The sequence below is a fragment of the Corvus kubaryi genome, unplaced genomic scaffold, assembly GCF_017639235.1.
Source record: "Corvus kubaryi isolate FWS band 111438036 unplaced genomic scaffold, C.kubaryi_AGA036_p1.0 37302, whole genome shotgun sequence".
In the NCBI taxonomy this organism is placed as follows: Eukaryota; Metazoa; Chordata; class Aves; order Passeriformes; family Corvidae; genus Corvus; species Corvus kubaryi.
Genome location: NW_024581095.1, coordinates 985,665 through 999,830, shown reverse-complemented (window position 1 = coordinate 999,830; position 14,166 = coordinate 985,665). Strand labels below are relative to the sequence as shown.

Genomic DNA, 14,166 nt, shown 5'->3' with positions numbered 1-14,166 from the left:
TGAAAGGAAATGCTAATTTTTTTTTGATCACTAGTCATCTTCGTTAAGCAAGATCTGGAGCACAAGAGAGTTAATTTTGAAAAGACAGGATTAGGAGAACTATGCTTTTGTTACATTACACCATATTTCTTATTTAGTCCAGACAGCTACTTGGGTAATATTGAGGTATTATTTAGCTTGTGTATAAGAGACTTACTTGTAAGACATGAAACAATGCTTCCCTTACTTCTTGACATTTAGATGTTATTTTATATTCATAAATATTTATAAATATTTATAAATACATATTATTTATATTCACATTTATATTTATATTTATATCTTTAAAAAAAAAATCATATTTCATCATTTGTAGAATGGTTTTGGTTGGAGGGGACCTTTAAAGCTGTCTCATCCAACTGCCCTGCAATGAGCAGAGACATCTTCAATTAGACCAGATTGCCCAGAGTCCCATCCAATCCAGCCTTGGATGTTTCCAGAGATGGGCCATCCACAACCTCTGTAGGCACCTTGAGTGTATCACCACCGTCATATTAAAAGTTGCCGTTATACCTAGTGCAGATCTACCCTGGTTTAGTTTAAAATTATTACCTCTTTTTTTAGCACAAGAGGTCTGACTAAAAAGCCTGTCCCCATCTTTCTTGTAAGGCTCCTTTATTGAAAGGCTGCAGTAAGGTCTCCCCAGAGCCTTCTCCACTCCAGGCTGAACAACCACAACCTCTCTCAGATTTTCCTCATAGGGAAGGTGTTTCTCTGATCATTTTTGTGACTCTTCTCTGGACATGCTCCAACAGATCCATCTCTTTCTTGTACTGAGTTGAAATGCTTTTTTGAAAGTACTTCTTGTATTGAGTTTTGAAATGCTATCCAGTTTGTCTGAAAAGTGTGCAGCGGAACTTTAAAGATTTTTGGGATAGGTTTTCTGCTATAAATCTGCTGGAAGAGTGGCATGTTTCTGAAATGTATATGGAACCAAGCATATTCATTCTCTTTGTATTTCTGCATAATGAAAATGGAACTTTATTACAGTAATTCTAATTTTAATTCAGGCCCAGTTTGGAACTTTATCTGATTACTTTGAAGCTCTGCGCAAAGAAAGCAATTTGGGTGAAAAGAGCAGCAATTCATTTTTTCCTGTTTTAAGTGGAGACTTCTTCACCTATGCAGACAGAGATCATCATTACTGGAGTGGGTACTTTACATCACGACCCTTCTATAAACGCCTGGACAGAGTCTTGGAGTCCTACATACGGTAAATACTGCCATCCAGTACATTCATAACGTGTTTCTTGGCACACAGGAGAGATGAATGTGTAAGTATTTGTTGTGATTTAACCCCAGGCAGCCCCTTGCTCATTCCCCCACCAGCAGGATCTTGGAGAATTGGAAGAGTCAAAGCTACAGAACTCGTGAATTGAGACAAAGGCAGTTTAACAGCAAAAACAAAAGGCACACATATGATCAAAACAATAAGGGATTATGGCTATACTGTGAACTTTTTTAGAGAGAAGTACAAAGATGTGAATTTTACAAAGGTTCTTAGAGGAAGCTGAGCAATAGCCAGGAATATTGTGTAACAAGTGATCTCAGACTACTGTTCTTCTGAAAACTGTCTGCATCTTTAAAGAAAAAAATAGTTGCTGAATTTTGGTAATGGAGTATTTAAGTGGTTCCCTCTTGTACCAGACATAAGATAAGATGATTTAACTGTGTTTTAAAGCTCCAGAAAGAAATCTAAGGCAGATGGATATGATGTAAACCCTGAACATTTCATGTATTGCCTTCCTTAAGGATTACAATTTTTGCTGTAATGGATGCTGCAGTAGTGGAATGAGCAAGAGAGGTGTGGAAAGCAGCATTTTGCGAGCTTGGAAAGTAGTGTTTTGGAGGGAGATACAAGTACCTTTCAGAACAGAAACTATCTAGCAGAACCTATTCTATTTCTTCCAAGGAATCCGGTTTTTACTGTGGTAAAGTGGATGATTCATCATAGGAATCTTTAATTTTCAGTGAAAACAGAGTTGTTTAATACTGCTGTTGGAGAAGACAAGATGTACAAGAGAACAGGAAGAGCAGGACAGATAATGTTCTTATAAATTGGATTATCCAGATAATTGTTTTTTCATAGTTTTGATTAATTTCCTTTCTGTGTCTTAAAATGCACCAAGCATTTCCTTCAGCTTCATCATAGTCTATTTTTTTAATATTTTTAGGTGTGGTTACTTAATTGTCATTTTTCTGGTTTTTATTACATAGATTGCAGAAACTTCATATGAATTTGTTTGTACTATTTACAACTTTACATTGTTAAAGAGATTCCTTCATTTCAGTTGCGTTTAACTTCTGAAAAAGGTTTGGGTATAGAATCTCTGGAGAAACACCAAACTGTCAATGTTCTTAGGTATTAAAACAAAGTATAGTTTAAAAAAGTACCTGGGAGGTTTTTAATTTTTCATTATCCTTTGTAAATAACGTGTAAGGAAAAAATGTATAAATATGTTCTCATTGTTCTAATATCAGGTTTTTTGTCAGTTTTGTTTTCAGAAACTGTGAGAATCTTCACCAATGTCACAATAGCTATGAGAACAGCAGGAGTAGGGGTTTTGTCTTTTATTTTTCATTTCTTTAAAGGAAAGGAAATTCAGTAGGATCATATTTAATCCTCGAACTCGTGATAATTATTTCCGTAATATTTTTGAGCTAACATATATCCATGTATATGGGGTATGTCTATGTTTGTGAGGGAAGGAGTCATGAACAGAAGGTTCATACAACAGAAGGTTCATACAACACATGTGTATGTGTTCTTTACCAAGGATGAATATTTTTAAGTTCCAGCAGAACCAGAATTAAGTAGCACTTCACTGTTACTTAAAAGCCAGTGTTCAGCCTCAGGACCTAATATGAAAACTAACCATTTAAGCAAGAAAAGGGTTTGTTTGTTTGAGGTTTTTCCTGTTTGAAAAAAGGTTTGTTTGGGTTTGGGTAGTAAAGAAGTGTAAGAAAACGTAAGGATTTTATAATGGAGATTGACAGTGATTTGAGACATTATTGACTTTTTAATTTTAAGTGAGAGATGGGTGGATTGAAGTGGTTTAAAGGGTGATAAAATATGGACCAGAAGTTTATATAATGTGACGAAAAGATAGAAAGAACAACAGCATGGTTTGGGACAAGATAGGGACACAATCTGTGGTTTTATTAGTTACTGATGTAAACAGGGAAAAATTACAGTAAATCTGCAAAAAAAATTGTTGAAGTAATTTAGACAATGAATGCTACAGTGATACTTCTAACCATACAGATGGATAGAAAATACTACATCTTGAGAGTTCAAAATCTCTTGGATAAATTATTTATTTAAGTTAAACATAAACTGGACTTAACTGTAAGCTAGTGTAGGCCTTGACAAATCAGTGAAGCAAATTTTGGTATATTTGCAGTGTCCTATCCAGGACAGATACTACAAATTACAATGAAGAGGTAAATTTGTAAAAACTATTTCAGGTCATCTGCAGTAATTTGAAACAGAGGTGAGAAAACCAAGGCTTTATACAGCTTTCATGGAAAGGCATTAGATGTTTACCTAAAAGCTGAAGTGTTTTCTAATACCATGATGTATTTCTGAGTGTCTTTCATCTTTGACCATTGAACCATTTTAGTGTTTAGAAAAATATTGAGACATGAAAGGAAAACTCTGCATCTGAGAGACATCCCTATTAATAAAAAAGAAAATTAAATTAATGTTAGTTGTGGGGAAGGAAATCTCACCTTATTTTAAGGACTAAAATAATAGGTACAGTTAGGTCAGTGTTTAGTGGCTAACTCAATTTTTTTAAAAAAGGTAAAGTGTTTTTAGACAGGGTTTATTCACTAGATGAATGAACATCTGATGTCTTTTTTTCAACTAAAATATTTTCATTTTTCTTTCAAATTAAGCTGTATTTCCACTGTCGATATCACCATGTCCCACAGACGTAGAGAGGAGGAGAGAAGAACCAGCAGGCAGGAACTGTGCAGCAAAATTGATTTGTTTAATTATTTTACAAACTCTTTTATAGACTTTTTCTTCATAGTCTAATTGGTCAAAGGATCAGCCACCCCTTGGGGGTGATTGGCTAAAATCCTAAAACATCCATTGTCAAAATATTTTTCTACTGTACCATAAACAAGACTTTTCAAGGTTGCAGGTGTTCAAGGTTTACAAAACTCTGCAATATCTTCTGTGAGAGAGAAGAGTCTCTCACGGACTTAGAAAAGAGCAGGAAAAATTCTTGCTAACAGCAATATTGTATCCACAAAGCTGCAATAGGACAAAGAAGGAGGGATGCACAGAAGTAGGAATTTGCGCTAAGCAACATTAAAATTACAGTGATTAAGGTTAATCTAGCACTAGTAATTAAATACAAGAATTGTAACTTTTAAACACCTTGATTTTGTATGTAGCTTCTGAGCAGTTACCTAAACTGCAAGAGCAAAATCTCATCCTGTTCATGAAATATTGACAACATGAAAATAGTTTAGTCTGTTACATGTACAGTGCACGTTTCTGTGTAGTTGGGTATGTGATACTTGCAGTTTTTATAGAACTGTCACCTATGTGTTACATAAAGATGAGGAGAAAACTGAATCCAAAGGAATTTTTCATGTTAAAAATTAATACCATGCATAGTCTGATAAAAGGGTTTTTTTAAAATTTTTTTGTTGTACCTAGTTTAAAATTGAACATATGCCCTCACTGGGAACTTGGGTAAATTAAAGAGTCAACTTATTTTCCTTCTTTTTTTAAAATTTATTACTTGCATGCCTAGAAGTTAGCATTACAAGAAAATAAGTTGTTGTGATTTCTTTGTTTTTTGTGGCATTAACCTGTATCATCTTTGTTGCTTCAAATAGTTGAGAAGTGTTCATTAACCTCTAATAAATTTTGAAAAAGAATCTGACAATTTTCAGACTTGCAAAAATAGAACTGTAACATTTTAGGGAAAGAAGATAAGAAAAAAGTTAACAGATGTTTTCCCAGAATTTATGCAGGCATTTCTGTTAGTCAAATATCCATAATAGCTGGCAATTATGGGGATATTTTTTGTAAAATAAATTTAGATTCTCATAAAGAAAGTAAGAATCTAGTGGTAATATTTTAGTGCTAGGCTTTTGCAACAGATGTAGAAGAGGAAGGCTCTGCATTCTGTTCGACATAAGGGTTTTGGAATCCAGTGTTCTTCCCGTTCAGGTGAATGTATAGAGCAGGTGCACGAGGTGCTCTAAGCCCTTACAAGAATTTAGTTTGCATTAAGTGCAAATGGCAGAATAGATATTGGATAGGGTACAGTTTAATATATTCATTTAAAACAATTTTATTTGATTAATAATTTGCTTTTTGAAATGGGAATTGTATGTTTCTTATAAGGCACTCTACCCGTACTGTGGGATTTTTAAGACCAGATCTGTATCCTTCACACATTTATGAGTGTGTATTTCAGTTTGCACTGTTACATTTTTATTTTAAAAGTCCATCTTCCATCACAGAAGTCTTGCAGATAGCTACCGTGTGAAGATAGAAACAGGCTAAAATGCATAAGAACAAGGTTTAAAGAGCTTATGGAACTATTTGCAGTTTATTCTTTAGATCAAATGTGTATTGCTTTTTACATGTTAACCCTATATAAATACTTGATTATTCTCTGCAATTCCAGGGCAGCTGAAATTCTCTACTCCTTGGCTTTAGTACAGTCCAGTAAATCTGAGAAGATGAGTGTATTTCCTTCTGTGGATAACTATAAATTGCTGACAGAAGCTAGGAGGAACCTCGGACTCTTCCAGCATCATGATGCTATTACAGGAACAGCCAAAGATTGGGTGGTTGTGGATTATGGCACCAGGTAATTTATTATAAATACATAAACTTAAATCTTAACTTCCTTTTGCATTTTTAGAACTGAAGTGTTTATTTCCAACATACAGATTTGATATAGCAACACACTCCACTGATAGTGTAGTGGTGCTCTGCATGAGAAGTGGATTTGATTACCCATGCTCTTCATTTATGAAATATTTTTTAACTCTTTGTGTAAGAATTTGATGTCCAAACAAAATTTTGGTATTTCAAAAGGTAGACACGTTACTGAGATTTCCTTAATAAGAGAAATTTTTTTCAGTAACAGCCATATAGGAGAACTTTTTATATTTGTCTGTCCTAAACCATGATCAAAGATGTGCTAATTTAAGCGTATATTCCTTGGAAAATCCCACACCCTCTGTGGTCTTCCTTTCTTAAATGTCAGAAATCTTTTTCATGTTGACAATCTTTTGCTTGTCTGTCATTGCTTATTGTTTCAGCTGGGGGGTATATTTCTCAGTATTGAGAAATTATTCTGCTAGCTGCTTCATATAATTTTTTTGAAGAACATTGCATGATATGTGGACGCCTGTGTATGCACATGCTTTAATTTTGGGTTTCTTCAGAAAAATGATACGTATTGAAAAGTTAAGAACTAGTAAATTTGATTAATTGAGGTGATGAAGGTAGACTGATGGTACAGCATGTTCACTAAATAAGTAATTGTTTTAAATGCATCTTAAATACTCCTTCTTGTTTTAAACTATTTCATGACAAGTGTTTTTAAATTCCATGGTTTTAATCTATTATGTCATAGGTATTCACAATTCACTTGGTTACGAGAGAGTAAAATAAAGGTTTCTTTCACTTTACAAATAAAATTATCCAGCTCTCTGTATTTAGAAATTTGTAAACATTGTGTGAATTGTAACAGTGGACATCTTGGTAGTTTATATAGTTTACAGTTTATATTCTTCTTGTTTCTGATTTTCTCTTAATCCTGTGTAAACACAATCTTGACTTTGTGACCAGTGTTTCAGGCTTGTCTCCACTATAGAAACTGAAAATCAAATATACAAATTGCAAACTTTACTAAGGTTAACACTTTGACAAAGTACTTGGTATTCTGAGGATACTCCTTTTGTAGCATAGCAGACAGGAGGAGATGTACCTCATTTTCAGTATGCAAGACAAGAATATAACTCAGATACATCTGCATTTTTCAGGCTGGTCACCCATTGCAACTTACTGTTCTTAATTTCATAAAATACTGATGTTAAAAAAATTATTTATTTATCTGCAGCTCATATTTTTGAGTTCTTTAATGTTTTTACATTTTGATATTACCACATTGAATAAAAAAAATTGAAAACTAACTAAGATTTTAAATGTTTTAACAGGCTTTTCCATTCAATAATGAACTTGAAGAAAGTGATAATTGACTGTGCTCATATTCTTATCCTAAAGGACAAAAGTGCTTATAATTACGACACAGCAACTCCATTCCTGAAGATGGTGAGCTATCTTCCTTGATTTTTTCCAAAATGAAATATGAGCTATGTCTTTTGAATACAGTTTGAGTGGCCTGAGAAACATCAGAACTGAATTTGCAGCTAATGCCTTCTCAGAAATCTACTACTTATCACTCTTCATATTAGCTCAAGATATTAGAAAGTAAAAACTGAACATGTCAGCAGTTGATGCTGAAAAAAGCCCACACAGCTAAAGGGACTTCTTTTATTCCCCTTTGTGAATGACCTAGTAAAAGCAGGTGTTCTAATTTCCTTGTGGGCATAAATTTGTTGGTGACTTAAGTGGCATACATATGTAATTGAATATATAACAGTATGCGGTCCTGTAATTTGACTTCACTTGTAACTTAAGAAATATGGGAAGAAGAAAATTTCCTTCTCTCACAGAGGCCTAGCCTTAGTTTGCAAGATTAGGTCTAGACAATACCTTGTGATCTTTTTCCTTTGCTGAAATTATTCGAAACAGGAGTATTCAATGAAATGGATGATAAAGTCATCAATGAATCCTCAGGTATCATTTTGAGACCTATTTTACAGGAAGAACACCTTGAAGAAACACACTTGCTAATATTGCTTCCTTTCAGAATTCTTAGTTTCTTCACTCTCTGAACAGAAGTCCTCTTCTGTGATAGCTAGGAATTTTTAGGAAGACTGCATCAATGCATTTATCTTGAAGAGGGACAAAATGAGATGCTTTAATTTCTTTGTGCATAAACATAGTAGGGTTAAGGCAGTCTTTATTATATGATTACCTCACACTTCTGACATAATAAACATGACATATTTTCTACTGGTTTAGTTGTCCCAAGTGAATTACTCTTCCAGTCACATGTATACATTAAAAAAAAAAAGTTAAAATAGTTTTCCATACTTTTTATGACTTTTATGCAAATATATATGTATGCTGCATATGTATGCTATGTGCATGTGTGTCACAAATATATAATTTTTCTCCTCTTTGGAAAATGAGTGTGCACTTTCATAAAGTAGGAATATTTTGAAGGCATTCATAGAATGAAGTTTTTACTCCTGCTCTGAATTACATTGGAAGACATTGCAATGTTACATTTTACTAATGTTCCTGTTCTTTATCAGTCTGGATTAATACCACTGCATTGTAGAAGTACTAATTGCTGTTTAAACTGTATATTGCCTAGGAGCATACTAATTCAAGAAGCTATTATGACCACTGTGAAAGCAGAAATTAAAAAGGAAGTTCTTATTTCAATGAATTTACTGTGTCTATGTAAAACAAAAAAATAGGTGATTACAAAAGTAGATTAAGATTTATCTGTATGCTAAGCAATATCTGCAGCATATCATTAATCCAGTATCTGCTGTGCACTAAATGTAGCAACAAACACTTTTTAATATGGGATTTGTAGACTGCTACAGGAGAACTTCAGGATACTTACAAAACACTTTTGCAAAGCTTGAGCAAGTTGAAAGTTCAAAGGCATTCCTTTTGGAGTACAGACTGTGGTGTTTTGGTGGCTGATGGAAGCTGACTTTAAGAATTGCTCAGAGATGGGCATTCAGAATGAATATCAAGAGGGTTGAGAAAGACAAACGATGAAGACTCCAAGATTGAAAGTGGCTGTTGTTTTTGAGGTGTGAAGAAGTAAAAAACACTTAGAGGACCAGAACACAAGACCATTGCAGCAGCATTCCAGCAGGCAGCAGGTACAACCAGGGACAAGTTTCCTTTCTTGGAGGCAGAAAGAAGAAAGTCAGGAATAAGACACTATTGAAGAATTCCAGAATGACACTGCCTGCACTTTTTCTATTCTTCTTAATTATTAGTTACACACGAAAGCATCATGTTTATTCAGTTGGTAACTGAATACTTTGTGTGTTAAGTTTTACAAACTCTACACTAGTAAACAAACAAAAAATCTCTTGGAAGGCAATACACTGGGAAATAGAAGAAACTTAAAGATCCCAGAATGGCCCAACTTTGGTTGGATCATGGATGAGATTTAAACTGTAAAAGTAAAGCTGTACAACCATTACACCATTCCTGTACTTAAGTCTTAGTTCTTTCAGTGCAGAAAGAAAATTTTAATGTAAGTGACAATTGCTGGATTTGAAAAACATGATGTTGAGGAAGTTTTGAGGAACTGAGAACTCCGCACTTTCAAAGTCTAAACTGGTCACCATTGTGTGAACTGACAGGAATGCACTGTGAATAAGCAGTTTGTCCGTTCTCTTGGACTAATGCAACAGTGACAGCAATGTCTTGTCTCTACCTTTCCTCAGTGGAAGTGAGCCCTGTACCACACCACACCACACCTCAGATTATGTTTTTTGAAACCTTTCTCTGTGTACAATATGCGGTAACAATGAGAGCTCACAGGAGACCACACAGTGAATCCTTGTGATAAGTGCACAAGAGTGTAGTGTTTCAGAGTAAATTTATAGCAGGAGAAAGTTAATAAAAATATGTGATAAGTATTTGCAAAATTTGAAGGAAGTTGGTGATGATAAAGTCTTGTATGCAAAAATGAAAACACAGGCGTGATAATTTGATAATGGAATCTAATAAGATCTTTAATAAAAACAAATATTTCCCAGTGAATTGGTCAAAGTGAGCCTCTTCCTTTTGTCAGTGTGAAGGACTTAGTTTATTAAATTTTGTGGTTTGTCATCCTCAGTAATGTGCTAAAATAAGCTTTGGTTTGTGTTGTTAGCGTGGTTTTGTACTTCACAAAACACATATAATAGGCAAAGCTCATAAATTATCCATTGAAGTGTATTCAAAAGCAAATTCAAAGATGTTCTCTTGTAGGATGATATTCAAGCTTCTCAAGATTCTTTGCCACGCAAGACAGTTATAAAGCTGACATTGCAACCAAGGTAAACAATTTATATATTATTCAGTGTCCGGGATTCTTTTAGCAATGTATGTGTTTTCACTACCTGTTAAGTAGTTTTTATGCCATTTCCTTTTTTTTCTTTTTTAAAAATTTTCACTCAAAATAGAGCTATAAGTTTTTAAAAAAAAGACAATTAAAAAAATTAGTCTGGGAGATTATGCTGATATTATTATGTCTAATTGAAAGTGGACACAGCATGTTAAAACTATAGGCATTTCTCATACCACAGCTGAAGTAAGTATTCTGTTTCTGTATGGTTTTACAGCATTGTAATACTAGATAGATTATGCTTGAGAGGAGCAATAGAAGATTCTAATTAAGCAGAATTGCAGGTGCTTTAATGAACTCTGTGAGCAAAATACTAAGTTTTTATAAGCCTGAAAATCACAATTTATAAATACTGGAATTGTCTTTAAAAATCAAGTAGAAGATAAACTAGGTCATTGTTCTCTCTTAACTCCAACTTTCCATTGTATTAAGAGGAGTTACTTTTTTACTTATATGTAGTTGTAGAGTATTCAGTTGAAAATGGCATCCTCGTATCCCCATGAACACTCAGTATCCCACCTGAAGTAATGTACACATTCATTGAAAGGGACTGATCCAAATAAAGTGAATAAGATATATGGGTATGAGAGCTACTGTATGTGTAACACAAATAATACTAGGTATTTGCTTACGGAACAGAAGATTTAAGATTCATTTTAAAAGCAGCGAATGCTATTTTTGCTGATGTTAGTATTTGATTTCTCTAGTTCTAGCAAGTGGCAAGCTAATAAGACTTACTTGCCTAATTCATGAAGGTGTCCAACTATTCAGCCAACTAACTGTTGAAAAAAATATTATTAAAGTCTTTGAAAAAGTGAGTGAAGTTTAGTTTTTGTGAGCTTTTGGGGAAAGCTGTCGTCAGTCCTCCAGCACTAAATGTACATAATGTGTCTATATGTCTGCTTTTCTCTGGAGCGTGCTATTTTTTTATAATAGGACTTCTACTCTCTTATTGGAGTGCTATATAGATGCTAATAGATTCTTTTAAACTTGTCCAAAATGGCCAAGAACTCAGGTGCCTATTTATTTAACTAAAATATTTTAGCTTTTCAAAATCATCTCCTCAGGTTTCTTCCCTGGAAGCAGATTGTGTATGTAGTATATGAGCACTTGGTTGGAGGCAAGTTATGATGCAGACTTTCTTTGCCATTTGAGGATAGCTTTATTGCCTTTTTTTCCCTCACCTAAGTTAGCTGTTGAAATTTTCCCTGTGCCCCTTTCATCCCTTAATATACCTTTTGTTTGCATACGGTGTTCCACTTTTGTCTCTGCATAATATGCTGAGTAAGTTTTTCCCTTTTTGGTATTAATTAGACATTGGCCTTTTTTTTTTTCCCCCTCTTACTTGTACATTAAATAGATATACATGACATTACCATTAATATTATTCTAGCAGACTATTGTTGCTACTTTCTAAAGTGGTCTTAACTTACTAAGAAGATAGTACTAGTAGAAAATTGCTCGCTTTATGTTGTCTGGTATTGTGAAGATACCATACAGTCATATAAGGTGTGGTTCATATAAGGTGCAGTTCCAAAGACTGCAGTCAGAAATGTGGGAAAAAGAATGAAGACAGGAAAAATCAGACAAAAAGGGCAAAGAAAGATTGTAAGAGAATATTGATATTACTGACTAAACCCTGTTTATTTTTTTACATCCTTTTTTGGAAACACTTTGAAAGTAATGCTTAAGCGTACACTACTTCATGTTTCTTTTGTTGTTAAAATTTTCATTTGAATATCTGTTTGTTAAGCTGGTTTTGCTTATAAAAATGAGCTTAGTCTTCTCTACATTTATCTGTGGTTGTAGTCTGAATCTGCACTAACTTTATTACCCTTGGGAAAAGTGGTCTGTAAGCTGACGCAGTAACTACTGGTTAAATCTAGTATGTGATTATTATGAATGCATCTGAGTTTTCTAGTAGCATTACATAAAAAATGTTAATTTCAGTAGAAGCTTAAAATCAACTCAGTAAATCTAGTATTAAGAATTACTATGCTTAAATTTCAAACTTTAAAGCTTATAAGAGAGAAACTGGTTTTTTCCATTTAAAATTTTGGGGCATCAGCAGATTTTAAATTCTGATCTTCACCAGAACTTTGTTATTTGCTTATCTTCTGTTCTTAATAGTCTTTATTATTCACCTGTCTCTAATCAAATCCCTAGATTTCTTTCTTTTAGTGTGTTCTAATTTATCATTATATGGCATAGAAATTAAATCAGTGTAACTGGCAAGGTGTTACTTTTCTTTGATTGTCTATTTAGCTTTTTGTATTTTTGCATTTCCATGTCAGAATTTAAAAAAAATATCTGTGTTGTAACTTGGTTATTCTTCTCTAAATGTGGTTCATATCACCTGTGAGTTTAGAGTGACACTGCTGATGGGAAGCTCATAATGGCTTTTTAAATCTCAATCTTTTTTTTTTTTTTCTTTTTTTCCTTATTTTACTGATTGCAAATATAACTGGTTTTCTACAGGAACATAGTTAGTAATGGGCTTTTTGCCACTTTCATCCATCCTTCCTTTTTAGTTTTTAACTTTTTTTAGTTAAGTGTTCTCTTCAATGCTCGTGAAATTTGTAGTCAGTAGTGAAAACTGATCTGACAGACTGTACAGGAGAACTACCACAACTCGATTATGTGGAAAAAAAAAGGAAAGCAGGAAAAGATCTGTCTCTCAGTAATTATTGTTCTAGTATGAAGTACCTCCATATTGTTGTGTAGTTGAGAAGTAGCTTTCAAACTGCTTTTAAGCAGGTGCCACATGTAACCTGTTCGGTATTGTTTCTGCCCCCACCTGAGCATCTTGCTCTGTAGTGCTGTTGTGATATTTTTATGAATCCATAGTTTTATTTTAAAAATAATGTGTTAATTTTGATGAAATAGGTATACAGGGTATTTTAGATCTTAACTTTGACTCCGCCACCTCAGGATGACTAAGTGGTCTTATGATCAGGCTTTTGAATACTGAAATTATGGAGTCTTTAATTACACTAAATGTCTTTTAACTGATAAATGATGTTGCATGGTTTTTAAAAAATTATTACTTTCAGCTGAAAAATGAAGCTTTCACAAGATAATATCCAACTAGATATGGAACTACTTCAGTCTTGTTCTGAAGTTTAAAATTACTGCATGTCTTGGAAACAAAGCTTGTTGAGTGTGCTGATAAATTGGATGCTGCTTCGTACTCTGTGAGTGCCCAGCCCTTTAATATAATAATAGATTTTTAGGAACAGCCTGCCAGAGGTCATAGTTCGTGAATGGCAAAAGATTTGCACTCACTGGACTTGGTGGATGGGGGATGTGTTTGAACCTCTTGTCACGCAGTTTAGGCTGTCAGCAGCAGATGAAGGTCACGCTGCGAGGGGAATGGTTTTCCAGCTATTTCTGTCTGTGCTGTTTTCTGGAGACACCATTGCAGGGGAGCATGATACATGATGAAATGACTGGATTGACTGCCCCAGCTTGGATGTTGTAGTGGTCTTGTTTGGCACAATATGGTGAACCTGAGTGAAAAGGCCTAACAATGGCAATTAGGTTTTACTTCCCTGCCCCCCCCACCCCCCATTTTTGTTCTAACTCCTGAACCTTCATGTACCCAGCTGGGCAGTTTCACTACTGAGCTCCACTGCACTCTACAAGCATGGTATAAGGCATCCTATCTGAACTGAAGATACTATGGCACTGAAATTTTTTAAAAAATCATTAATTTAGGATTATTTTTAGTGCTAAACCAACTATTCTTATAATTTTCCCGCAAATAACTTTTGTCAGCCAATCTTAGAGGAAAAATATTGTATGATAACCTCCTTATCGGGCCAGTTTTATAGCTTAGCAGACACTATTTCCACTAGCTGAAATACTTAGG

The 14,166-nt window shown here is 34.2% G+C and overlaps 1 protein-coding gene across 1 annotated transcript in view; it reads left to right on the top strand.

Annotated features, from left to right (window-relative positions):
* MAN2A1 (mannosidase alpha class 2A member 1) overlaps positions 1-14,166 on the top strand; it is a 110,939-nt gene that overhangs the window by 44,630 nt on the left and 52,143 nt on the right. Inside the window, exons 9-12 of the mRNA XM_042028037.1 lie at positions 1,050-1,252; positions 5,697-5,882; positions 7,240-7,354; positions 10,160-10,227. Of these exons, the coding sequence (XP_041883971.1) occupies positions 1,050-1,252; positions 5,697-5,882; positions 7,240-7,354; positions 10,160-10,227 (572 nt within the window). The remainder of the gene's footprint in view (positions 1-1,049; positions 1,253-5,696; positions 5,883-7,239; positions 7,355-10,159; positions 10,228-14,166) is intronic.